We start from the raw sequence: 27,880 nt of genomic DNA on the forward strand, positions 1-27,880 counted from the left end.
CTTAGTCCTTTGAGAAGAACACTGTTTATTGCCTTTTGATAGTGGTAGCAGGAATGCCTGCTGTTTCTGGAATGTTCTTAGACTTAACCACCTGATTGATAGCTAAAATTAACTCTGAGTTGGACACATGCCTGACGCTTTCCCTGTTCTTCAGAAGAGGGAAACTGAGGCAAGCCACTAGGCAGGTATCACACAGCAGCAGCCTGGGAAGCTAAGGGCTTCCTAGGAATTCTGCCAGGCCCAGAGCATTGTGAGGGGATGGAACTGAGTGACCATCAGCAAACTTCCTCACGCTCCAAGTTACCATCCCTGACTGCTATACAGGTACAAGTTCCACACCAGGGATAGTAACAAATTCAGAGGAGAGAGATAGGGCCCCAGAAGAGCACATGGGTCTCTAGAGTGGTGATGTCAACCCCGGAGGAATGGTCCCCCAAGACTGACTTCATCGGAGCCACAGTAAACAGGTGAAGCCCTTGGGGTTGCAGCCAGGGTCGGCTGCTCATCTTACCCCACTCACTTGCACATGGTCCCATGGATGTGCCCACTGCCTGGCGTGTTGAGCCAGGCTCCAGGCACCTCTGTCATGTGCTGAGCAGGATCAGGTCTAGGGTCCAGAGTGTGGGCTTCAGGTCTGAAGGGTCCATGGTGTTGGAGCAACGCTGGTTTCTTAGGATAGGTGGCAGGGAAAGTTCCCAACCAAAGCTCTTGCTCCACATTTGCTTATGTAGGTTGTACGGGCTGGTCAGCTGCTAAGTTGAGAAAGGACACATTCTTCGCTAAGCCAATTCCCCGTGGTGCCACGCTGAGTGCCAGTATGTAGCAAGTGTCTCCTCTAACGTGTGACGGTGCCACATGCTAGTATCTGCTGTGAGCCAAGACTGCTAGGAGGATACCTGATTCCAAGGGAAGTTGAGCTGCATCTTCAGACTGGTGAAATACAATAAAACGTAGTGGGCATGCCTCCTGACAGTGAGTTGCTCAAGGCCACACAGCCGGAGAGAACCTAAGCCAGGAGGATTCGAATTGTGTGCATGTGCGCATGTGTGCCCTGTCGTCAGAGCCTAGAGTCTTTTAAATTTTTTTGTGGGTTTTCTTTTTGCATTTGATTAAGTTTGTTTGTGTATGTTTGCACACGTGTGTGCCATATCACACGCGTGGAAGTCAGAGGACAACTTTTGAGGAGTTAGTTTTCTTTGTCCCACAGAATCCCAGGAACTGGAACTCAGGTCATGAGGCTTGGTGACCAGGTGCCTTTGTCTGCTGAGCCATATTGTCCTGGAACTAGTCTCCTGTCTTACCTCTGAGGTCTTTCTGACCCCACTTGCATTGTCTCTTCTGCCTGAGGAGGTAGAAAGAGGGCAGGACCTGGGTGGGGAATCAGAGTTGTGGGTCCCCACAAGCTCAGTACAGGGTGTTCTGGCTCCTCCTTCTTCTTAGACCCATACCTTTCCCCATCCATGAGGTGAGAACTCAGATGAGAACTGAAGCTTGACGTAGCATGTTTGTGATCCCTGCTCTGCAGGTGGAGACAGGAGGATCAGGAGTTAAAAGTCACCCTCACGTACGTAGTGAGTCTCAGACCTTCCTTTGGCCTCTTGAGACCTTGTCTCAAGAAGCAAACAAACAACTCGGGTTTCCGTGCAGGAAATGAAGGTGGTGCTGCTGCTCCCGTGGGAAGGTCCCTGGGTGGTGGGTGTCATCTGTCACTAACTGTAAAGGTAGGTGTTACAGTAGGTTCAGTGCCAGGCCTCTGGGTTCTGCCCTTTTTAAGTGGCTTTTGGGGACTCAAGAGTCTGTATCTATCTCTTTGATATCTGTGGTAGACCCTGAGGCTCTGAAGGATAGAACTACCCCACATCAAGCTGCTCAGAGTTGAGGCTGGTCCCCAGGAAATCTAGTCCCCAGAGCCCTTCCATTCCTGCCCTTTGCTTTTCCTCTCAGGGGCCCCTTCCATGTTTGTGCCACAGCCATGACCCCAAATCTATGTCCTAATTGTAATTTTCCCCAGGGTGTTTGCTTGCAGCTGGCCAGGTTCTCCCAACAAAGGCCAGACCCAACCAGTAGACTGAAGGCGTGCTTGTAAAAGCCTCTAAGTCAGAAAGGCTGGAGGAGTGGGCACCCAGAAATCTCCACATTTAAAGCCTGCCCGAAAAGCACCTGTTACCTGTTTCCTGAGCCACAGCCGCACCCTGGGGCCTTGTTCATGAACAGGAATTCTTCAAGGCTACTTCCTAGCAAGCTTACTCCAGGGCTGCAGGAAGAATTGTCCCAGGGAGGGACCTGCCCTTTGCAGGGTGGCCCCACGGGGCCCCTTCTCCCATGCTGAGCACTGCCCTACAGATTTGAGTACCCCAGACAGTGGAGCTAGGATAGATGGACAGATGTGGGACTCTAATGCTGCCCTTAGGACAAGAGCACTTGACAGCTGGAAGGTGAACCAATGAAAACTCAGAGCAAGCTGGGGACAGCCACTCTCCACTGCTAGAGAGCTCCTGACGGTGGCACTGTGCAGCAAGTAGTGCTCCAGTGACAGCTAAGAATTAGCCAAGGCTCCTCTTCCCTCCCTCGTCTGCTTAGTGGTCAGAAGGAAGAGGTATTTGGGTCAGAGCCGATTTGAAATTTTCTAAGGGGCTCTGAGGCCTGACTGTCATAGCCTGTGACCTTTGCTATCTGGTCAGGCAGCGAAGGAGGGGATGGCTCCTTGTGCTGTGTTCTTTTGTCTTCACATTGATGGCAGCCTTGGGAAACCCTCAGGCCTGTGCGATTGTCCCTCAATCCCTCAGGTTGGGTCCTGGACCATTCTTCCAGTCGGGGACCCTATGGAGCAAGAAGCAAGTCCTGTCCTGGTGCTCTTACTCAGGTTTTTGGATTGATAAGCCAGCAGCCTATTTCTGTGGCTCCCCGAGCAAGCATCTGAGTTCTCCATCAGCATCTAGTTTGTTTTTGACAACTAAATCATGGGCCAAGGGACCGGCTGGGGGACAACTCCATTGGTAGAGTGTTTACTGTGGGAATTGTGAAGATCCGTGTTAATCCTGGGAACCAGCAGGACCCTGGCACTGGGGCATCAGATTCATGGGGGACATTGAGTGAGCAGCCAGCCAGCAGATGTAGCAGTGAAGAGGGCTAGGGAAATGCGGGGAGACAACGGGGGTTGACTTGGGGTTCAGCTCATGTGTTGGAGGTAAGGAGCTCTATCTTGTGTGTAGACATGTCCCTGGTGCCTGGGTCACACCAGCTGTGCCCCACAGGAAGTACTTAATAACTATTTGGCAATCTAGCCAACTGTGCACGAAGAGAGGGAAGCAAGCTCTCAAGTCAGCAAGTGGGTGACTGATGTCAAGCCAAGTGCGGGGCACCGTTCACACAGCCACCGGTCTAAGTGACTGAGTGGCCGCAGAGGCTCCTGCGCATGCCAGGAGGCAGTAGTGGTAGCACTAGAGTCACAGTGGGCTGATGACACAGGCCTCGCAGAGCCTGCATCTTTGAAATCGGTTTTGTGTCACCCCATGGAGACTCCTCCTAGAGCCCCGCATCATCTCAGGACTCATAGGAAGTGGTCTCCGAAGACACATCCTGACAACTTGGTTTTCTTCTTCTGTCACGGAAGAGGCGCTGGCAGCTGCTCGCAGAGGCTGCTGGGTCTGGACCCCACACCTATTGTCTTCTGGGATCTTCGAAATTCAAGTTCCGAAAGGGTGGTCTCATAGGGGCAGATAAAGGAAGCTAGGAGGCAGGGGATGCAGGAGAGATGGCTGGATTTAAATCCCTCGTGTCCTGGGATTCTCTGCGTTCATTTTGGTCTGTTGGGGATCTGGAAGATACTAATCATTGGCGAGATGTAAGGGTGGGTCACGTGAGACTGGCTAGGTTTTGTTATTTTTTAAAAATATTTTCATTTAAATTGAACAATACCAGTTACCTGGTCTTGATTCCAGATGACTGGGGCTGGGTAGAGGGGCTTTTGTATATGAAAAGGAAACCGGCTAACTTGGTCTAGGGGCTGCGCATACTGCTGTGGTTCTAATTGGTACCTTCTGGAACCCTTTCAGCCACTGGGTAGTTTTCGGGTGTGTTAAGCTGTGTTTCTGTGGCCAGGAGGCAAGCAGATAAATGGAGAAGGTGACTTGCTCACTTAGCTACTCCCTCTCAGTGGCTGGCCCTGGCTCCCCTGAGCTGCCACCTTCAAAGTCCTTTCCCTTTCAAGCTGTGACTGGTCGCTTCTAGGTTGCAGTGGTTCCTTGATGTGGACATCCCCATTTCTTATCCCCATTTCCCCAGACATAATTCAAGGAGTTCAGAAGTCAGGGAGAGTTGTCAAAGGGTGCTGAAGATCTAAGCAGTGTGTACCCACAATCTAGAACTTTTCTCAAGCCGCCTCGTGGGGGGGGGGGCTTCTTAGCATGCCCCCCGCATATTTCTACGAGCTTTGTCATCAATTTTCTTGGAGATAATCCCAGAGTCTGTGCAGGAGCACCTAACTGTGTACATGGGCTCAGTTCCCTCAGCACCCATTGTCACCCATCCTGGAAGCCCTGGCGCGAAGCCTACAGCTCGAGGAAAGACCCGCCAGGGACTTCCCATGCATGAAACACACACAGGCTCCTGAATCCAGCTCGGCTTTGCCAAGAACCATAGAGAAACATTGAGTTTATTTGTCTAAGAGTCTGCCCTGCTGGCCTCGGCTTCCGGAGAACCCAGCTTTGTAGAGCGAAGGTCCTTTGAGACAGAAGGCCACCGGGGTCAGACAGAGGGAGGCCCTTGAGACATGAGAAGGGGCCTCGAGAGCTGACAACCCTCAGGGCTGCTGTCCAGGTGGAAGGAGAGGAAGCACCCATGCCATTTTGTTTCTTGTAGGCAGCATCTCTTGTAGCCTAGGCTGACCTTGAACTTCTGATTCTCTGAGTCCTCCTTGAGAGCCACATTACAACCATGCACAGTGTACCATGTGCAGTTTATGTGGTTCTGAGCACACAGCCCAGGGTTCCTTGCATGCTAGTGGACAATTCTACTCACTGAGTCACGTCCTCAGCCTTGTTTCTTTTTATTTCAGCCAGGAAAAGCCCTCAAACCATCATCCTTCTGGTTCTCCTCTCTAAACCCGATTCTCCCTGATAGGATTACATCTTAAGATTCTTTGGGGTGGTCACGGGGATGGCAAGTTGCTCTCTGAGGTCAAAAGTTTCTCTTCACAGTCTTCACTCTTCACATCCCTGTCACCTCAAGGTTCCAGAGGTGGAGGAAGGATCAGAAGGTCTTCCTTGACTATATAGTGAGCTCAGGACTAGTCTGGGCTGCTTGAGATTCTGTCTTTTTGTTTGTCTGCTTGCTTGCTTTTTGTTTTGGGTTTTTTTTGTTTGTTTGTTTTTGTTTTTGTTTTTTCTTCCTCAAGACAGGATTTCTCTGTGTAGCCCCAGCTGTCCTGGAACTCACTCTGTGGACCAGGCTGGCCTCAAACTCAGAGATCTGCCTGCCTCCACCCCCAACCCACCCCCCCTTTAACAAAACCAGAATAAATTCTTGCTTTAAATGGTTTGCGGAGTTCTATTTGGTTTCATCCGTGGCTAGGGCAGCCTTGTCCTGTGTTGGAAGCTGGCTGAGCATGCATCAGAACTACTAGCTGTTACGTCTCTGTGGCCATGATAAAACACCATGACCCAGAAATACACTTGGGGGATGGGGAAAGGTTTATTTCTGCTTACAACTCTCAGACCACACTCTGTCACTGAAGGAAGTCAGGGCAGGTACTCAAAGGAGGAGCCTAGAGGCAGGAGCTGATGGTAAGGCCATAAAGGAATGCTGCTTACTGTCTTGCTCCCCATGGCTTGCTTAGCCTCCTTTCTTATACACCCCTGGACCACCTACTCAGGGGTGGCACCATCTATGATATGCTAGGCCCTCCATCACAAAACACTAATCAAATAAGATGATCTGTAGACTTGTCTATAGGCCAGTCTGATGGGAGGTAAGTCCTTCATCCCAAAGAGCTCTGTCAGGCTGACAGGAAGTGAACCAACAGGCAAGGATGGTTCCTGTCTTTTTTAACACTCCTGGTGGAGCCCCTGGCAGCCCCCTTTTTTAAGAATGTGAGTTCCTCTTTAACCTGCCAACCCAGCTTCCTGCTTCTACCTATCACCTCACTCATGTTCTTGATCACATCCGTCACAGTGTTTGAATGTCCCACATGCTTCGCATACTTAAACTCTCTGTCACCATCGCTCTACTGGGAGTCCCATGGGAATGCCCATGGCTGTGGACCCTCACACACACAATAGGGAAACGGAAGTTCCAAAAGACTGGTCTAGCCAAACCCCAGCCAGAGAGAGGCAGGACTAAGGTGGCCCATTGGATTTTTGCTTTGCAAGTGTGCGTTTGTTGCCTTTATAGTCCGAGCAGATGCAGAGGATGGCAGACAGACAGATTGTCAGCTTTCAGAGTGTTGGCTTGTGTTGCTGCAGACATATATGTGCATGGGCGGCGTTCTGCATGTGCTTCCTGTGGACAGGGACAGGGACAGGTCCCTAATACATCTGCCCTTCCTGGCAAACATGGACTCTGTGCAAACTGGTCCTGGCACACACACCAGGGGAAAACACAGCGAGACTGAGAGCCCCTGCTTTATTAAAGTTTATTATCTACAAACAAACCCCCATCCAGAGTAGTATAACAGCTTGATAAAAATCACGAAGAGTACATCTTCTCCAGTCATCAAAACTAGCCCAGGGCCTTCCTTCTGCTTACGTAAGATTCCAGCAAGGAGCCAGAGAGATGACTCAGTGGGCAGTTTGTTGGAGGACTGGAGTTTAGTCCCCAGCGCCCATGTAAAAAGCTAGGCATGGTGGGGAGGAAGAGACTCTGTGGCTCACTGGTCAACCAGCTTAGCCTACCTCCTAGGTGACCAAGGAGAGACCCTGTCTCAGAAAGCGAGGTGGGTGGCTCCGGAAAAGGAAACGGAAGTTGTCCTGTGGCAGCCACACATAACCACATACATATACATGCCGTCCACACACATGCGCAATAAAAATTTTAAAGTGAGACGTCAGTTTGGCCATGAAGATATGAGTAACCATTGGCTGACTCCTGCCCTGGGTCTTCCTTGTGAATTGCTATCGGTTGAGGACAAGCTGTGAGCCTTAAGGGGAAGAGGAGGTCCTGTGCAATGTGCTTGTCTGCTCAGTGCTCAGGCTGGACCACTGCTGACACCCAGCTCCACCACTCTGTGAACCCGAGTCCCCACACCTCCCAGAGCCTCACGGTCTAGACTGTCATCCCTATCCTCCCCTACCCACCCCCCATTTTCTAACAAGCTGTCTTGCTGGAAGGCATTGCTCCACCCCCATCCCTTCTGTGAACAGGCTGCAGTCATGCCGAGGAGAGTGAAGGATGTAGACCTGCCCAGCATCCCTGGTTTTCCAAGGGGATGAGGATATCTCTGAGGATATTTCCTGGAGGCTGAGCCATATGACTTCCTTTAAGAATGGGCCTGGGGGACTCCTCACCCCACCCCCCAAAAAAATAATTTGTCCTCTGGGAAATTTCTGCGGAACTCTTGGGATGCTTCCACCGAATTCAGGGTTACAGCCAAGGGCAGCTCTAGACGTTCTTAGAAAGGGTGGTGCTGGAGACAAAGCTGAAGAGCTCAGCATCTCTCAACAGGACCCAGTGCCGGTGGATGCCACAAGAACAGCTTTATTCATCCCCCCCCCAAGTCCCCCCACCCTGTTTTATTAGAGAGTTCCTTTACTGGGACAGTCAACCTTAAGGAGAAAGGGTCCATGTTATTGGTAGATTTCATTTCATGATTATGTAGCCCTGTTGCTTTGGGTCTCCGATGAGGCCAAAGCGTGCAGGAGCATCTGGAAAAGCACATCTGTTCACTTCATGGTGGTCAGAGGCAGGGGGACAAGGGACAAAAGCACACCCCCAGTGCCCTCTGACTTTCTTCTTACAGGCTCTATTGCCAGTGGGTAACAGTGGTCCTAATGGTTCTGCTGTGGAGAAAAGGTTCAAGGTCAGGGTCACCCCAAGTTCATGAAAGTCCAGAGCAGGGTTCCTTGTTCCTGTTCTGTTGAGAGTGCTGTGCATAATGTATACCCTGGACCCTGAACCTTCTTCCTTCTTTCTGAAGAGGTCCCAGTGGGAACTCCCTCAGGGTCCCTTGGAACCTGTAGGCAGTTCAGGTCCACCTACCTGACTGTTACTGATAGACAGGTCCGTGGATTCTGGGTGGAATGGAGCTGACCTGGGGAAATCTTTGAGTCACTCCTCAACTGTTTCAGTGGCAAAGGCACATGTTGGGACTGATGCCAAAGTGCCAGGCCCGGGGACCAAATTCCCACTCTTCCCATCCCCGGAGAGAAGACGGGCTTGGAAGGGTCGGGATATAGAAATAGCCAGCCTTGGCTCTGTTACTAAACTTCTTGAGGCATTTAGCCATAAAAGGGGGCAGCTGCCCGGGGCTGGCTTCTTGATTAATGAGCCCCCTGTATGCCTCCTCACGGTCCTCATGGAGTCCTGGGATGGCCCTGCCCTTCAGGCCTGGCTGCAGGTTTTTTATTTTTGTTTTTGTTTTGATAAAAGGCGGGTCCAGCTGTAGTGCAGCTGCTGTTACAGGTGTGCGGGGGACCCCACAGCTGTGCAGCAGTGGGAGGCCAGGCCCTCAAATGGGCTGGCCGTAGCCGCATTCTGCACGATTCACACTGCCTCGGAGTGGGTGAGCTGCCCAGGACTGTCAGGTCTGTGTTGGTAGTTGTAAGATTGGATCATAGTGGGAAGCAGGAAGCCTGTGACCTGGTCATAGCTTCTCTCTCCATACCCCCAGGGTGACTACAGCTCCCTTGCTTGCCGTAGCATTGCAGTGTGGTTGAGAGAAGTCCAGCGATCAGCTGGGGCTGGAGTGATCATGGAAGACTGCTTAGTGAGGGTGGGGCTTGTGGTGGGGCTGTGGGCTGATGGAGTGGGACCCGATGGGTGGAGACTGTGCTTGTGATGTGGGCATCTTCCTGTCACCCCATTAGAAAGATAATAGGGACAAAGGCTTTTCACAGTAATGGCAGGATAGGCGGTCCAAGTGGCCCTGTGTAGGTAGAGCTTGTAGGTGATCCACACAGTGGGGTGTATTCAGCCGCAAACAGGAATAAGGCAGGGCCTCAGCTCTGGGCCTGTGTGGCAGTGTTCCGAATAAGCAGATTCACACAGGCCGAACCTGACCGGCAGATGATGGTGATCTCCTCTTAGGTGTTGGATTCTTGGCATGATGGGTGTTCCCTGCATCTCAGGGTTCTTTCCTGGTCCCTGGCAGAATGACCAATGAGAACGCAGATGGCGATACTGTCCTTGACTTTCTCGGTGTTCTCTGGCCACCTGCGCTGGAAGGGGCTTCTTGCTGTGTTAGTGGTGTCCTCCTGGAGATTAGAGCCCTACCAGCATGCTGGCACCAAAGGACCCTGCTCTGCGACTCGGCTTCCCTAGAGGGATGACTCAAGTCCCACTCAGCTGGCTGCCAGGGTGACAGCCAGCCCACTGCTTACAAGCTGGGCCAGGATGAGGCATCTGCAGCACTTAGCGGCTCCAGTCTGGAGTGGCTGATAGAGGGACTTTCCAGATAGGCTTTTCCTTTTGGGGTGTGGGAGCCCCCCATCCCACTGGAACGCATGTCTTGAGTCAGCCTAGAGCCTCGTCCTGGGGGCTGAAGACTCATGAGTCATGTGCTCATCACCATGGAAACTAGCGATAGGCTGGGGTGGCAGGGCTGATCTCTGACAGACAGGATGGTGAAGGCTGTTGGATGAGCACCCCACTGGATGAGAAGCCCCCAGAAAGCAGATAACTCATGCAAACACTAGCTCTGAAGGTCTTGGGGTTCGGGGAGGGGAACACTGGTGAGGAGACCCTCCACCAACCTATTCTGTCTCCCATTTAGGCCTTCCATGCTTTTGAGCCAGACTTACCTCAGAATTCTAGAGGAACGTTTTCTGGAAAACACAGGCCCTCTCACACTAGCCCATATTAATCCCATAGCAGAACACTGCCACAGCTCAGAGATTTGTCCCCACCTCCCATGAGAAGACAGTGTCTCCAGTGCACAACTCACAGTGTCTCAGAAGGCAGCACCCCATAAGCCAGGTCCTTGGATGGTGGATGTCTGTGCCCTCAGCACTGGGTACATGCTGACCCAATATGGTGCTCAGTCCAGACACTCCAGTGCCGAACCCACCTTGTTAGAACGTGGCACCCAGCAGCGACAGCAGTGGGGCCCTCATTCCTGGCCAGGGCTCCCAGGACTCCTTAATATCTCTCTAATGAGAGTAATTTGGCAACAGCAGAAAATATGCTCTAACCCTTTGTCCCAGTAATTCCATTTCTGGGAATCTGGCCTAAAGAAATAATCCTAAATATAGGCTAGAAAAACAGGCTTCACAAGGATGTTCACTTCGGAGTTGTTTATCGCTCATGCAAAGCAGAACCGCAGTTCTGTCCACAGCAAGAAGGGGCGGGAGCAGAGAGAAACTCCCGAGTGGATGCCCATAGGTATAGCACAGCAAATTCTTTGATTTGGGACTCAGCAAAAAAAAAAAAAAAAAAAAAAAAAGTTTAGGACCGGCGAGATGACTCACCGGGTATAGGCGGCAAGCCCCACGTAAAGGCGGCACGCTTGCTGACCTGAGTGTGATCCCTGGCTGAAAGGAGAGAACTGACTCCTACAAGTTAATTGCCACATATAAACCGTGTGTGTGTGTATGTGTGTGTGTACATACGTACACATACACGCATGTGCACAGTAGATAAGGAATTGTGCAAGTTACGGCTAAGAATAGTCAGGAGAACCTGAGAGATGGTTTGGTGGGTAAGAGACCTTGTTTTACAAGCATAAGGACGTGGGTTTGAATCCCCAACGTTCATGTAAAAGCCAGGCATGGCAACACATACCTATGACGCCTGCGTCTCAGAAGAGACAGGTTGAGCCCCATAGGGCAGAAGGCAAATCAGTCAGGACAAAAGCAGGCCAGCTGCAGATTTAGTAAGACCCTGACTCAAGGGGGTAAACAGAAAGTGATAACTTAATCTCGGGGCACCTGATGTCATCTGGCCTCTGTATACCTGTGCATGGCGCATGTACACAGCACACACGCGCACCGATGCAGAGTTACATACAGTAAAAATTAAAATGAAAAAATATATTGGAGAATTATTGAGTGTGTGTGTGTGGGAGGGAGGGAGGGATTGGGAATTGAACCTAGGTTCTCCAGCATGCTAACCAGGCACTCTAACACTTGGCTGCATCCCTGGCCCTCTTACATTTTATATTGTGGCCGTCTCACCTGCCTAGGCTGGCCTTGAACTCACCCTGTAGTCTGGGCAGGTCTTGAATTGGTGATCTTACCTCAGCCCCCTTGGGTTTATAGGCTTGAACCTTCAGGCTTGGCTCCTGAGTGATCTTGATTTTAATTTTATCCAAATGCTTAGATTCTGTCCCTCACCTTCCCACGCTGCATTTGTTAGTCAAGTGTGAGTTGTCATTTACATATAGTGACATCCACCCATTAGTGTGCCGCTCCAGGAGAGCTGGTACCACCAGGAGGAACAGGCATTTGGGGTGAGCCGGTTCCAAATCACCCCTCCAAATATGTCCCTGCCTTTCATCAGCCCAGCCCACCCCTGCAGCCTGGAGCTTCCCATCTGATCCCACCAAGGGTTTTGCAAATTCCAGGGTGTCCCGGAATCTTGTGCCGTGAGCCTGATTCCTGAAAGCCTATATTCTCTTAGTTGTGCCTGAGAGCTGCGTTTCCCATTTTCCCTTGGTGGTGAAAGTCTCCGTTGTCCTACTTCCTGATTCACCTCTTGTCTGCTGGTGACTTTGGCACCTGTGTCATCATTGCTGTGGGTAACATGGTCTCAGTGGGTGTGACACATCTGCCCCCACATGTCTTTGGATTTCCTGTTCCAGAGAGGACCCTCAGGGAGTGGTCCTCGATGTAATCTAACCTCCAGTGACCACAGAGGAACCTTGTACGAAGAGAACTGAGAAGACTAGAACAGTATCTTTGAGCTGCCCCACTTTGTCCATCTGGAGTGTTTTACACCAGCGTGCCAGTGTGGCCCTGACCTGAGGATCCAGTACTTACTGTTGTGGTCCAGGCCCTGGTCAGTCATCCAAGTTTCCTAGTGGCATGTTGTGTCCCCAGATTCAATTGTCCCCAGATTCACTCATCCTGGCCCCCTAAAACCTCTTCAGCTGGGCTTAGGCATTTCTTGTCCTCCATAAGTGCTGGGAAACCCTTTTGGTTTAGGACACACACATTTCTTAGGTAGCCCAGGCTGGCCTCACATGCTCAGGCCTCTTGCCTCTACTGTCCGTAGAGGCAAGAGGCTGGAATGGCAGGTGAGCCTCAGCGTGCCTGACTTGGGCAGATGTCTTTTGAGGAACACTTTGTCTAAACTTGGGTTTTGGAGTTTGGGGAAGAGGGAAGAGGACGCCGGAGATGAGATATATCTTCAGTATGTTCCAGATGCTGAGCTAAGTAAGCCCTTGGCAAATTAGATCCCCTAGAATATCCTCGGCAATTATCTTTATGAAATTACTGTCAGAGGAACCAGGTTCAGAGAGGTACTGTGACTGTCCTAATGACACACAGTAAGGGATTCAAATAAAGGCCTTAATGGCTCTGAAGACTGCTTTGGGCCAAGTGCTGAGTAAGACAGTGGGAAAGTGATCAATCTGGCTTTTAAAAACAACGGGTGCTTACTTCTACCCAACCCTTTCCCAGAAAGCCTTGCTCAGGGCTCCAGCTACAAGCTGCTTCCGGACAGCCAGGCCAGGTTGTAGAAAGGAGGTGTCCTGAAGCAACCTCTACATACAGGGGCGGTTTGCACAGGTGGGCACTGTGCTTTGCAGGTCTGGCCGGCGAGCAGGGCACTGGTGTGAAGGGCTTGCGGCCAGCCACCTCCCACCAACATTGTCCTCCTCGCTCTGTTCTTGTGGCTTCAGTGATATTGCTAGGATTTCCTGTGACACCTTCCCTTGGACCCCAGAAGGGCTACCTGCTACCTAAGCTGCGCCTGACCTCTTCCCTTGGCCCTCTTGCTCACTGCCCGCCCCCCCCCTAGGCCTTAGCATTAGTCTTGAGTTCATGCTGTGGCCCCGTCACCATGCCTAGTTCTGATTGCCCCATTCAATACTCAGTCCTTCTCTCAACCCCTCCCACATGCTTACTCTTTTTTTTTTGCGGGGGTGGGGATGGTCTGTTTGTTGTCTGTTCACCCCACTGGACTCTAGTTTTATGCAGTACCCGCCACGACCCCTAGAATATACTAGAAGCTCAGTGGATATCTGCTGAACCAACATAAGTTGGTCATTCACGTCACTTAAGGCTGATAACCACCCGCCCTCACCCGGGGAGACTGAGGCAGTTTAACCATCAGCTCTCCCCACCGCCAGTACGTGTCAGTTGGAACAGAAGAAAAAGGATCAAAGGCCTAAGTGTCTGTGGTAAAATACTTCCCAGGCCATGGACTTTAATTTGTACCTTCCTGTTTCAGCACAGCATAGTGTACACATTCATCTAGTCTTAGTTGTGGGAAGGGCACAAGACCTGTGTGCCCCACGGATGGCCCTACCATCTCCTCCCCAAAGTTACTGTGAAATTTCACTCCTGGGGTTCTTGGAGCAGTGTGCGCACACGAAGGGACTATGATAGGTCGCCTTTCTGACCCCTGGCATTTTGGAGATGGGGTATTGAAGATCCTAGCAGGACCTGATGGCTTCTCTGAGACCCCGGGGACTCTCTTAGAGGCAGTGTGGATGGATGGCCTCAGGCCTGTCTTGCCTTCCCCATCATTGACCCATGCTTGCCTTCCTCATGCTTTCTCTCAACAAGCTATGGAGCCATGTGGTGGTCCAGGCACCAGTGAAAGACAGCATGTGCTCTGTGGACTTTGAGGATAAGGAAGCAGACGGGTCAGAGGTCCTGTCAGCAGGCTGCTGTAGGGAGTGACTTCCATGGGATGGACACCCTAGGAGCCTTTGGAGGATGCTGCGCTTGGGAGGGATGCTGAGATCCAAGCTCTGCCCTATGCTGGGCTCTATGGTTACCAGGGGATGTTCCTGCACCCTAGGTGTGGAATGAGTTCCCTCCATAGCCCCTCCCCATCATGGGATGCTGGCAGCCAAGAGCTGGTCCTTCCTTTGGTCCCTGGGTAGACTCATTTCTGTATTTATAATTTCTGCTCACCAGCTCTTGTTTCTTTCTCTCTCCTTGCTACAGCCGTCTGGGTACATGGAAAATTCGGTCTCCTACAGCGCCATTGAGGACGTTCAGCCGCTGTCCTGGGAGAACGCCCCGAAGTACTGTTTACAGCTCACGATCCCTGGAGGGACCGTCCTGCTGCAGGTAGGAAGAGTAAGCATGAGCCAGCAGTTTCCTTCCTCCCATCCCCCTCTCCCTCTTCTCACCTGTTCCCTCTATAGCTTTGCTCAACTTGGTAACTCACGAAGGAGGGTAAGAGGAGGGCTATGTGTGGATTAAGCACCTGCTGCATGCTGCCCACTGTATAGGAGCTTGGTAGTTTTCCTGAGCCTGAAAAATGAATTCTGTAGCCTCTGTTTTGAAAATGGAGAAACTGAGCCCATGTGTCAGTTGTCAGGTCTCAGAGCTTGTGAGGACCGCCTCTTTATGAACCATCTCTTTGCTGAACTTGAGTGAGGATGTGTCCTGTATATTTTGGTGAGTTCAGTTTTGTTTTTGCAAACAATGGAAATGCTGGCTCTGTGTATCCGTGAGCACATGGGTTGGGAACGACACAAACATCATTCGGACCGAACAGGAGTCGTTCGTTCTTTTAAAATTGCTTAGAAGTCCAGGGGAGGACTACAAAGAACAGCTGGACCCAGGATCAGATGACGGATGATGGCATCAAGACTTAGGGTTTTTTGTCCCTCCCTTCATGGTGAGGTACATTGTCAGTGTGTGGCGGGAAAGAAGGAGGGTGGCCACCCTAAGGAACAGCTTAGAATTCCTAATTCTATTCAAAGCAAGAGTTCCTTTCCTTCCCCCTTGAACCTCATGGGAGATCCAGGTTGGCCCTACTTACCTTGGGAGTCTGTTGTACTCTGCCTCCCTGCTCACTTTTGACCAGAGTAGCTGATTGTCCTTCTGGTACCACCCAGAGGCAGGAGAGATAGGCATCCCAGAAGGGGACAGTAGCAGCTAGAAGCCTGTTGGCCGCAGCATGTGAGGGACACTGTGTGACACAACCCTGTCCGTGTCATCTTCTCTTGGAAGACACCAAAGGCCATGCCTGCTGAAACCCATCTTGGAACTCAGCCACCTTGCTCTGCCCATGGTGACCCACTCCCTCCTCATCATGAGCTCCCCAGGTCTGTCTGTTGTCTTCTTGTCTTGCGGGGGGTAGGGGGGGCAACCAGCCTCTGCTGTGGCTCCCTTGGCCTCTCTGCCTCTCTTCTGTTTCCCTTGCCCAGCTGATCATGCTAGTTCTGGGTCTTTGTAAGGCTGGGCAGTGCCAGGCCCTGTGGGGCTGATTGACTCCATGAGCAACAATGGCCAAGACAGAGGGGACCCTGAAGGCTAGCAGGACAGCCTTCTGGAATGTCTTTACTGCTCAATTCTGCAGCTTCAAGCCTGCCCCTCTCTCTGGGCCCTACAACCTCACCCTGACTGTCAGCCTCTGGGGAGACTGAGCCATAAACACATGATTACCAAAGCTGCAACTCAGACACAGACCGTGTCCCAGAGGACTGGGGTGAGGGGGAGGATAACTCACTGGGCCTCGGGAGACAGCTGTGCCCCAGGGATATGCATTGATGTGGGGGTACAGGGGGATAAGTAGGAGGGTGCCCTGGAGGGGGCACACCTTAGTATGAATGTGGGAGGGACCCCTCTGGTAGGAGTGAGGTTGATGCCCATGACTGTGTATATAGATGATAGGGCTTGTCAGCCTCCAACTATATACTGAGGGCGTTGGGGAGCCATAGAAAGCTTTTCAGGGACAGAGGGAACACTAGACAACGATCGGGGCCTGAGAGGACATATGGGAGATAGCCAGGAAGCCCTGCTTTATCTGCTGATGGTGGTCCCTACCTACTGGCAGGAGAGCCTTTTGTTTCTGAGGCTAAAGCATCACCCCCCAGTCCCCTCGGGGTCAGAGGAGTGAGACACGCTGGCCAGCTCTGGGCATGTCTCTTTAACCTGGCCATGGCCCTTGGCTGGTGGTAGTGATGACTCTCCCAGGCTGCAGTGGGCTGAGCGTCGCGTCAGAGCTCCCCCTGCGGGCTGACAAACCAGGCTGCCCCAGCGTCCTCCACGTTTGCCGCCCCTGCTTGGTGGCTGCTCAGCCAGAGGCAGGAGCGGCAGAGGAGGAGAGAAGGAAGGAGAAGAGAGGAGGCCGTACCAGCTACCGCCGTGATCCGGCGCCTAACACAGGGAAACAACGCAGTCTCCCTTCGGAGCTAGGTGGGTGCAGTCTTGCCCCTCCCACCCCTGGGGTCTCTCTCCTGCTTGTACCTCCATTAGGCTAAGGCAGGCACATTAGCTTGGCTGCCTGTCCCTGCCTCCCTCCTAGACTCCATAATTGCGTATGGCTCCTCTCTTCCCCAGGGTGAGGCCATAGCTGCTGGTTTGGGTCCCTGTTGGGCATCCTGGTCCTCATGTTGTGTGTCACGGAAGTCGAGCCTTGGCTTTGTCTTAGTTCTTGAATGACATACTGTTAGGACCCCACTACCTAGGTGTCACCAAGAACATCCTCAAGGGACAGAGCTTCATTGACTCCAGGTGGGAGGGGACCTGGGCAACAGCCACTTAGGCTAAAGGGTCACAGCCCAGGGGTCTTGGCCCAGTGGAAGTGCTGAGGGCCTTTTGCAGAATGGCAGAGGTCCTGGAGTGTTTTTGCAGTGAGTATGGTCACTGCAGTCACCAGCCCCTGTGGTGAAGTGAGTTTGTGTTATTGATTGGAAGCTGCGCTTTCTCCGTCCTGAGCCACACTGAGTGTCAGGGCTTTGCTCTCTCGGGGTTTTCTAATCCTCCATCTCTCTCCTCCCATCATCCTCCTCTGTCTCTGTGTCCGTCTTTCCTTCTTCCTACTCCCCCTTCTCTCTCTCTCTCTCTCTCTCTCTCTCTCTCTCTCTCTCTCTCTCTCTCTCTCTCTCTCTCTCTCTCTCTCTCCCCCCCCCCCTCTCTAGCTTTTACTGTTTGCTTCTTCTTTAATGTCTCCTTAGCCTCAGAGCATCCATCTCTGTCTTCCTCCTCCAACAGTGTCCTCCCATTTTGCATTCTGACTCAGATCGATGGCCTGTTTTCCTGGAAGTCCAGCTCCTGGGACCTGACTTGGGGGTTCCAGAAAGGCTGACGGAAGCTTCCCATGGCATGCCTCTTAAGTAGCAAAGTGTAAGCAGTAGACAAGGTGCCAGTGACCAGCATGGGGGCCAGTCAGTATTCCTGGGCTTTCTGCGATTTCAGTGTGAGCTCCCTAAGTACATTTTAGAGGTCCTAGCAGCAACAGAGGCCTGCTAACCTTGCTTGTCCGCCCCCCCCCCCCCTTACTGTCCTCATGTGAGCTCCGTTGTGAGGAGGCCAGCTTCTAAGTGCCTACATGGTGTGTGTCCTATTTGAGGCACCTTGCTGGTGGCTTCTGGTTACACGCTAAGCACTAAGGAACGTTCGGAACTAATACTCTGGAGGCAGAAGGTCTATCTACCCTTTAGGAAGAGCAGACAGAGCCCAAGGTGGCTTAAATAAGGAGAGAAAGTGGGCCCTCCTTCCTGACAGTGACCCCCCACTTCTCATTACTGGTCACAGAAGCCCCATGGGAGATGGACAACTGTTTACCCTACATACAAGTAGCTGACAGGAACGGGATGGGTTCCCGTCTTACTGCTAGGGAGGGAGAATATGGGGGGGGGGGGGGATGGGAAGCAAGCGCTAGCCTTCCTGTCTACTCTTTGCTGTTTTTCCTGGAGATTGGGCCAGGAAGCTGAACTTGGGAACAGTCCCCGCAGGCTCCAGGCTGTTTTTCTCACCTCTCGGACAATGTAACAATGAGCCAGAACTTGGCAGCTTCTGCTGAGGAAGTTGGGCTGGCTTGCCCGGAGCCAGCCCTGTGGGAAGGTTATCACCAGGCTCAGGCCAGGAGCTGCCTTTTGAGCCAACCTGGGGCCATGGGGGGCAAGGTAGGCTGCAGACTCCCTCTGGGGTTTCAGGGGATTCTCCTCCAAGTCACCCTCCAGCCTCTCACTGTACCTGGTGTTCCCTGGGATCTGGGTTGTCCTGGCTCCTCTCTCCCGCACCCTGGCTGCAAGGGAACTTCACAGACAGGCTCTCCTGGCTGCAGTACAGCTAGGCAAATTTATCCCCTGCCAAACCACCTAGGGAGAACTGAACTGGGGTTCAAGAGTGTTGCCTGGTATCCTCTGCTTGGGGGGGGTCACCTTTGTCACACACTGCCTGGTCCACCCTGTTTTCCATGCTGGCCAACAGGTACCACATTATTCATTGACTGTCAAGGGGAAGAGCAGCTCCCGTATCCACAGGAGCCAGGTACATTGCTTACCTGCTCCCTAGAGGGTATTGGGGCAAACAGACTAGGAGGGAAATGGGCCTGCAGTGTGATCCAAGTCTGTTGTGCTAGTCCAGTGTCCCGGGCAGTGGGAGGAAGCTTCTGGGCTCTCTTTCTTCACTTGTAACTAGACTGCAGTATTTGTCTTCTTGGTTACTGCGGAGTCACACAGTCTAAGCATGGTACACAGGTGTCCGGGACATACCACTATGCATGTTTCTGAAGACTCAGCACAAGCGAGGTGGTCAAGAGCAAAACATGTCAGAGCTGAAGGGACTGTTTTGAAGGTCCATGGAATGGGTCCATGGATGCTGTACTTACTGTGAATCAGTCCTAAGATTTTTCTCCCTCCCTCCTTTCTGTATTCTCCTATGCCTGTGGAACCATCCATCTGGACAAACCTGTCTACTTACACATTTATCTGTCAACATACATACCCTATCCATCCATCCATCCATCCATACATACATACATACATCCATCCATACATCCATCCATACATACATACATATCCATCCACACATCTACATACACACCTACCTACCCACACATCTACATACACACCTACCCATCCACCCATCCATCTACCCACGTTCCCATCTGTCTACTTACTTACTTCATTTATCAGTCTACACACTCACCTCCTCATCCACACGTTTACCCATTCATGCATCTGCACACACACCCACCCATTCACCCACTTAACACTCTGTGTCCCTATCCATCCTTCCATCCACGTAGACACCTGTCTAGCCACTTACCCCTCCACGCATCTGTGTATCCATTTATCCACTCATCTCACCCCGTCCACTTGCTTGAGTATCTACATATTTATCTATCCACCCACCCTCTCGTCCACCTATGTCCTTACCCATCTATTCATCCACCCACCCACCCACCCACCCATGTACCCACCCAACCATCTACCTGCACACGGTTCCAACCTTCCCCTGCTTACTCCCCACACACCCATCTATGCCTCCTTGCCCTATATTCATGAACACATGCGTCCACTCGGTCCTTTCTCATTTATTCAACATGCCAGCTGGTATTACATTGCTCTGGGTTTCCCAAACATGGTGATGCTCACATCACCTGTGCCTGCAGGAAGGAGGACAACTGAACGGGACAGAATCATGTTAGATGAGCACAGACAGAGGAAAGCCAGCCTCGAGACAGTCATCCCGGAGAAATGGCATTCTGGGTGTGACCTGAGTGGCTAGGAGTTTTGAGGGCACCGGAGAAAGCAGATGAAGGTGGAGAATTCCTAATGCAGTATTAGGCAATGCTAGAATCAGATAGACAGATTAGGTAAGCTTGGATCCCTGCACCGGGGAAGCAGCCCCAGTCTCGTGTAGCTCAAAACAGCTAAGGATTTCTACCAGTTCACACCGCCTAGTTCCCATGGCTGCTGGGCTTCTGCCCGGGAGTACTCATCACATCATCTGAGATATTTCCGCGGCGCCTGCATGGGACAGGGCTAAATCATGCCATGACTCTTAAAAAGCAGAGCTTCTACCCACAGGTGAAGAAGGGTCCCTTTCATGCCAGGACAACTCATGCTTGCTGGCCAAATCACCAAGCTGTGTGTACTTGTACTGTGTATCAGAAGGGGCGGGGCTGTTGAGATGGTTGGCAACATTGAGACTGGCAGTCCCCAGGTCAGTATCAGGAAGGTGGTGGCGGAGCCCAGGGTAGGCTGGGCTTGACTCTCATCCCAAGATCAGCTGGATCTTCTGCAGTTGCCTGCTGGGATCAGAAGTGATGGGTGTCAGTGACAGGGTGTGGCCAGGGTTTTGCTCCTGAGGCCTAGGAAAGAGTCTGTCTCCTTTCTCAGATTCTGAATGCTCCTTGGACACTATGACCTGGATCTTCTTCATGCTTCTAGTCCGATGGGCCCTCCTGCCTCCCTCTTACATGGATGATGTGATCCCGCTGGGCCACCTAGATGGTCCAAGGTGATCTTACCATCACAGTAGCCTTGATGGTACCATCTCCAGAGTCCCATTACCACCATAAGTGGTTGGCCTGTGATTGTCTTTGGAGCACCCCTTCTGTTCCTCCTCCCCAGTACTGTGATATGTTAAAAGCATAGACAAGGCTTTTAACCAGTTCTGTGTTGGAGCTGGCCCAGCCTGGTTTATACTTACTCATGAGAGCTCTAAATCTCCTCAACCTGTAGAGATTATTTACACCAGAGACAACAATGCAATGCCGAGGCTGGAGCTATTTTGCTCCAGAGAGCCTTTGATGATCATCTGCAAAGTATTCGCACCATCTTCTGTTGCAAAGCCCATGGCCCAGTGTCATGAGACCAGATCCTGGGTCAGTGCTGACCAGAGCTAAGGTGTGGGTGAGCCACAGACCCTCAGGGAGTGCTTCTCTTTACTCAGGCCTCTGAAGGCCTTGTGTTGCTGAGTGGCTGGCTCATAGCTAGGCTGTGATTGAGGCCAGGACTTAAGCCTGAGTCTTTCTGAGGCTGAGCTCTGATAGGCATAGGCAAGGAGTTGGAAGCTTGTTGTGGGGATCATTGAGGGAACCCCCAAGTGTGACAGGGTTCCTGAGCAGTCCTGGCAGAGCAGAGGCACTAATCTGCTCAACTTTATCACCTTCCGCCAATTCCCACTATCCATCCAAGGTCATTCCTTATGCCTATCCACAGGGAAAATGCTCCAACCAGCAGGATGAGGACTATTATACCCAGAAAAACTATCCCAAACCAACCAGCAACCAAAATCTGTCCTGATTTTGATCTTGATAAGTGCATAATTTTCTAGGAGGCAAGCCAGGGTTTTAGGGCAGAAGCTGGTGGTTAGGGACTTGTGTGAAGATATTCCAGAAAATGATGACCTGCCATTCTCCTGTTCTTGTTGTTACAGGCTGCCAACAGCTACCTAAGAGATCAGTGGTTCCATTCTCTGCAGTGGAAGGTAAGTCAGGCCCCTGCTGCTGGTTCGCAGTGGCTTCATGAGGCTGAGAGGGTGATGGCTGAGAGCCAGGCAGGGCACAGGCCTGGCGGTAGGGAACACTACCTCTGTAGTGGCTCAGTGAGGGTCCTGCTCTTGCTAGAAGCTTCTGCCCTCTCCCCAAGGACTGTGCCTTGTGATAGGAGCAGGTCCCTGGTAGGTGGCTGCTCAGTTTGGAACCATCCAACTGTTTCCTTGCTTCCAGGAAGCTCCTAGACCTGCTTCCATCAGAGGGAGGGCAAAGCTGGGGTTCCAGGGAGGCTGGACTCTGGGTACTAACAAGTTCCTTGAACAAGTCGTGTTGAAAGATGTACAGAGTGGGAGTTTAGCACTGGCTGTGTTCATTGGCCTTGATTCTTTTTGTTGGGCTGGCTCTCCGGCCTCACTCTTGTTAGCACTCCGTATAAAAGTATTTGGCATGCAGAGAGAGCAGACTTCTACTATGACTTCTTAGGCCCAGGCCAGCTCTCCTGAAGAGTTGTTATGTTCAGTGGCTCAGGAGATGAGCTGGTCACAGGGTGTAGTCATTCTTTATGCCCCTCGTACCATGAGTCATTACAATGAAACTGCATTTATTGAGCTCCTACTGCATACTGGCAACTGGCAAGACTTCTGTGAAGTTCATTCCTGTCTGCATCAGGCTTCCTCTGAGAAAACTGGGGTTCAGTGCCAAAGCAACTCCAGTAAGAATCTATGTGACAAGTTCTACAACCTGTTCTAAGAGGCCTCCTTCTTTTGAAGTTTTCGACTCAGTCTGTGGAACTTGTCACACAGATTCTACTGGAGTTGGCTGGGGTGGCCTGTGGCAGTTCAGTGTATAGCTCAGCCTCTGGTTTCGAGGGCTGAGGAGGGTTTAGGGGTCCTGATTCACCTTTTGAGGTGATGCACCCCAGGCACACCTGCAAGGCTGTGCTCACATTCTTACAAAAGGTAAGCAAGATAGAGGCACAGAAATGGAACTTTAAGCTGAGCTCAGTGGGAAATACCCCTTTTTCCAGTGCTTAAAAGTCCAAGGTAGGAGGATTGCTACTAGTTTGAGACTTACAAGGAAATGACGTTTTAAGAGACTTTGGTAAAAAGATGATTCTGGATGATCTAGCCTAGGATTACATGTGGGGTTCATAAAATTAACCCTGAGCTAGCCAGGGTATCTGATCGCAATTCTGATGGCATCTTGTTCCTTTATGGTCACTAACTTCAATCAGTAAGAACCTTGTCATTAAGAAAGGCACCTGGGAAACCTAAGCCAGAGGTATAAGAGGATGGAAAAGACCTCTTTAGGCGTTGTTCCTTCCTCCAGGATGACATTCCAGAATTATTCCCTCCATATAAGCTTGTGAGAAGTTAGCTTCCTTCCCCTGGGGCAGTTGGCCCCCGATGGTTTGGGTATGTAACCACCAGGTGGCAGTGGTCTCTCGCTGTGGCAACTTGATTTTGTTATGGCTCTTGGAGATGTAGATGTGGTGAGAGTTACCCATCCTTGCAAAATGACAAAGAGTCGCAAGATTGTTTGGGGGGGAGGGGACAATGCTCCATCTTAGCAATGTCAGCTGGAAGTCCTGAATTCGAATCCTAACTTTTTCTTGTACTGGTCCAGACAGATCTGGGTGTTTATTTATTTGACTGAATACAGTTACTAAAGTTTGTAGTGTACAAGGCCTGGCTTAAAAACTTCTGTTTGCTGTCCATTAACCAGTATGGACACTAGAGCTAAGAGGGCCAAACAGTTTGCCCAAGAATGTACAGCAACTTCAGGCTAGACCTGTGGGTTCATCGGGCCTCCTCGGTCTAACTGCCTGAGACCATTCTGGGTACGGTCCTCTATCTGCTTCTCCTGAGACAGCCACTCTTTTTGTTTGTTTGTTCGTTTTTCGAGACAGGGTCTCACTATGTAGCTCTGGCTGTCCCGGAACTCTCTCTGTAGATCAGGCTGGCCTCTACTCAGAGTGATCCCCCTGCCTCTGCCTTCCAAGTGCTGAGATTAAAGGTGTGTGCGGCTGCCTCGGGGCTGAGAGAGCTGCTCTTATTCTCCACAGAAGGCAGCCACTGTGGATTTGTTTTATTTACTTGCTTCTTCCCTTTTTTCCATTTTTAACAGGGGGGAAAAAGTAGACAGCGGAACATCAGAATTTAGGACATTTAGCAATCCCACAACCACAGTTTGAATTTGTGAGTTTTCTGCATGCAGCCTACAACAGGAAGTATATATAGAGTATGCTCTTTTTGTAGTGTGACGCACGCCTCTCGGATGCTGTGTCTCCCGGTTTACCTTGCCCAGACTTGCCCAGGGCAGTATCTTTCCTCGGGAAGGCAAAGCTGGATCTTTTAAAAAGACTTAGCTGTAGCCCACAGAATGTGACCCTCAGAATGGTGAGGCTTCTCCACCGAAGGATATGGCAGAGTCCATTTCAGACTGTCCTGAGGAACACAAGCCAGGTGTGACTGAAGGCCCCTTGTAGGATTCTTGTCATTTTTTAAAAAGTCAGGGAGTTTCTACTGGAGTTTCCTTGTTTGCCCACCCTACCCCCACCACCACCATCTTGGCTGTTTGCTCTACCTGAATAGATTGTCTTAAGCCAGCAGTTGCTCTGAGGAGACAAGAGGCTGGCAGAGTAAGCCATCCACCCCGAGTCCTTTCTCTCTTCCTCCTTTTCCCCTCTCTTCCTGGAAAGAGCTCCGTTCTTGCCTACAGCAGTCTTGGTCAGGGGAATCCAGGGATGCCCATGATTCCATGACAGGGTGGAGGACTAGTACCTCCTATAGTAGAGAAGGGATGGAAAAGAGATGTTCTGCTCTACTTGAACCCCCTCCCCCAGAGCCCAGCCTGCAGTCCCAAGGGCTCCCTGGGGAAGCTGTCTGTTTGGTTTAGGCAGTAGGCCCTTGAGGCCAATTCCCTTGGGGGTGGAACATAAACAGTCATACAGAGTTAATGAGGCCTCAGTTCTGACTCAGATGCTCCTCTTTGCTCCTGCCCAGGCCCTCAGAGGCCAGGGTCTGCAGAGATAGTCTACATATACATGAGGCTTCAAGGGAATAGCCTGTCACATGTACAAGGCCACCAGTCTGGGGTCCATTCTGTATATCGGAAGACAGGCCCTTCTGTGTGAAGTCTGTGAGGAGACAAGTCTGAGAGGATAGATCCTTCTGTGTGTACAAAACTCTGAGGAGAGAGGCCTGTTGTGTTGCGTTGTACAAGGCCATAAAAGGAAAGGCATAACTCACGTTCAAGGCCAAGAAGAGAATGACCCATCCAGATATATGCTACTGTGAAGGGACAGGTCCATTGTGGGCACTAAGCCATGTTCGTAACAAGGCCATGAAGGGACAGCCTAGGTTGTGTGACACTGACCGTGTTCCAGGCTGCAAGTGCACAGAATGTGCTTATGTGAGAAACTGACCAGATTTTCTCTCTGGGCTCTGAACACAAGAGGCTCCAATGTGCGCATCAGGGAAAGGCAAGCCTGCCTGACCAGCTCGAGGGGTAGCTAAGGCGGGTGGTGAGCCTCTAGCTGGGTCTGTTGCTCTCCCCTCCACACAGTTGGGACCCTGAGCTCAGCCTTTGCTTCCTGCTGTGGTTGGAGGCCGCTACACAGAGGTCGTAAAATCCACAGTGATTGCATTCTCCAGGGAAAGTGGGTCATTGAAAACACAACAGGCCCCAGGGGACAGGCAGGGTGTGACAGAAGCTGGCCAGCCACGAGTGCGTTTGGATAGACCTGGCCTCAGCTGGTTACTTCCCCTCCAGCAGGCTCTCCCGTGTCCCAGCAAGGTTGGTATGACCTCACACCACCCGGGTTCGGACCTCTGTCCCTCCTCTGCTTTGGAGGAGGACGAAACAGAAAAAGTACTATGGTGTATGAGGGCGGGCCATTGTATTCATGTGTTGGTGGTGGGGATACCTCAGTTTTCTTCTCTGTCAAATGGGGTGACGGTAGCACCCCACCTACTGTGCCTTTGTGAAGATTGTAGAATGTTTTACACATATCTGTTGACTTGAACCTCAGGAGAGGTTTTTTTTTTTTTTTTTTTTTTTTAAAAGCCTTTGTCACTTGTGCCTAATAGGAGAGGTGGCTTGAGAACAGTGACATGTCCAAGGACAAATGACTTCTTAGAAGTATACTAGGCAGTTGCCATGGAGCGAGGATCGCCCCCGTGATGTGTACGGACAGCCAACATCCGGGCTCCTGTGTGAGCTCTTTGCCACTCATACTGTCAGGAAACAGAGTCTTATCCTACCTTCTCCACAGGGAGGGGCCCCGGCTGGTGCCTGAATTGAGGACTAATGAGGGAATGACAGAAGGCCCTGAGTTGACTGTCCATCCTGCACCCCTCCCAGCATTCCTAGCGTCAATGAGCTCTGTCTCTCTCTGGTCAGGAAGTCACACTTTGAACCCCCCCTCCCCCACCGCCCTTCCCAGATTCCGTGTTCCACTCTGATTTCCAGAACCTCTCCCGCGGTATCCAGATAGACACACCTCCAGTCACAGAGCAGCAGGCAGGCCCCGTGTACTCACTTGGCAGTGAGCATGGCTGAACATCACAGCTGCGAGGAAGGAGCTGCTTCTCCCAGAGTTCCTATTCCAGGAGTGGACAGTGGGGCTGAGAAGTCACACCTGAGTTAACCCAGTCACGTGGCCTTTGAACAAAGGCCTGACCTGAGTCCTAAACCCAGTGTCCCTTTATCCCCTCCCACTCCCCACCGCCCCCACGGAGCATAGCTTCAAACACAGAGCACACACATTGGTACATAGTCAACCACGCTCAACACATATGTCCCATGGGTTGTTACTGGAGATTTTAGGCTCAGATTCTAGGCACAAACAGCAACAACCCTCCCCCCATCCCCATGCCAATTAAACAGACCAGTGATACGGAAAAATAGGAAGGAAAGACCAAGAGTTCCAGCAACCACACCCCACCCCATCTCCCAGAATTCATCTTCTGTGACATGAGGTGTACACACAGAGACTGTCACTCTCACTGACACTGATCCACCAGTCTCTCAACTCCAGACCCTCCAGTGAGCTGGTCTCATGAGCAGTTGGAACTGTGTGTATTCTCTTGGAGGAATCCAGGTTCTGGATCCAGGCTCTGACCGGCAACTCAGGCTTCAGCCTCTTTTCCTCCCAGCATGAATTCCCTAGCAGAAATTCTAGTTGCTTGGGGCCCAGTGTTTCAGTTGTCTGATGGCCTGAGGGAGAGGGTCCGAGGGTATCTCCCACCCTCCTGAGACAGTTAGCTTTTATAGAAGCCGGTTTAAGTTCTCAGTCTGGATTGTCTACGACACACATAGGAGAGAGTTTTGCATCCTTTGCGGCCTGGAAGGACTCACAGGTAGAGATGAAGGTGGTCTGGCTACCTGTTCTTGGCTACTTGCTAGAATAGCCACAGCCATTCCTTGCTTCCATGCCTGCCCAGCTATACCAACACCACTCCCTTTTATTTGGTTCCTGGACCTGGCCCGGCCCCTCACTTCCCAGTGGCTGGCTCAGCAGGACCTTGTTTTTTTGTTTTGTTTTTTAATAGCCCAGGTTAGCTCTGCATTCAGCCACAGGAGGATCAGAGGTGCTCTTGGAGCATTATAAACTCTGAGCTGCCCTCAGTCTGCAAGAGGTCATCCTACTCCAGTGACGCAGGAAGGCCCCATGATGACCCAAAGAACAGAGAACAGAGGTAGCTGGGCTCTGGAGACCCAAGCGTAGCGGCCTTTGGTGACCCAGGCTACTAGTCTCCAGTGTCTTCCAGCCTCAGTGCGGCCCCTCAGAGAGTCACTGGGGTCCCCGTAACTAACAACAAGGGGAGCCCCTGGGATTGAAACTAACAAAAGGCTGAGGCTCTGTGGCCTTGGGGATGAGATTCGCACTCTTGGGCTTCCTTTGCGTAGAGGAAAGAAAACAATTATTAGGCACCTTCTTATCTTGGGAGACTTGAGGGGATCATGTCATGGATCCTCAAGGTCTGACGATGCCCATCTCGAAGGATGAGCTGAAGGAGTCCAGGCATTGGTTGAGCATCTCTCTGCTGGACACCAGGAGGGCCTGTGGGTTAGCTCCATCCCATCCCTCCAGCTTCTTCCACCAGGATTTGCCAAAGGACCCCCACCCTGAACCTACAGTCTCTCCACTTCACCACGTGGTACATTCTTCCTCTTCCTCCCGCCTTTCCTCCTTTTCTGCCTCTCCTTTTGTCTCTCCGGTACTGGGGATTAAGTACTGGTTCACTGAGCTTCATCCCCCACTCTGAGGGTTTTTTTTGTAGATAGGATCTAGGTAAGCTCCTTCAACCCCCCTGCCTAAGACCTCCCCATAGCTGAGATACCATTCAAATATGGACTTATGCCCCAC

General features: G+C 51.5%; 1 protein-coding gene across 1 annotated transcript in view; it reads left to right on the plus strand.

Annotated features, from left to right (window-relative positions):
* The window catches only part of CMIP (c-Maf inducing protein), a 195,718-nt gene that overhangs the window by 105,517 nt on the left and 62,321 nt on the right, over window positions 1-27,880 (plus strand). Inside the window, exons 2-3 of the mRNA XM_080936738.1 lie at window positions 14,268-14,393; window positions 21,450-21,500. Coding sequence (XP_080792864.1) covers window positions 14,268-14,393; window positions 21,450-21,500 — 177 coding nt within the window. The remainder of the gene's footprint in view (window positions 1-14,267; window positions 14,394-21,449; window positions 21,501-27,880) is intronic.

Source organism: Micromys minutus (assembly GCF_963924665.1).
Source record: "Micromys minutus genome assembly, chromosome: 24".
NCBI lineage: Eukaryota > Metazoa > Chordata > Mammalia > Rodentia > Muridae > Micromys > Micromys minutus.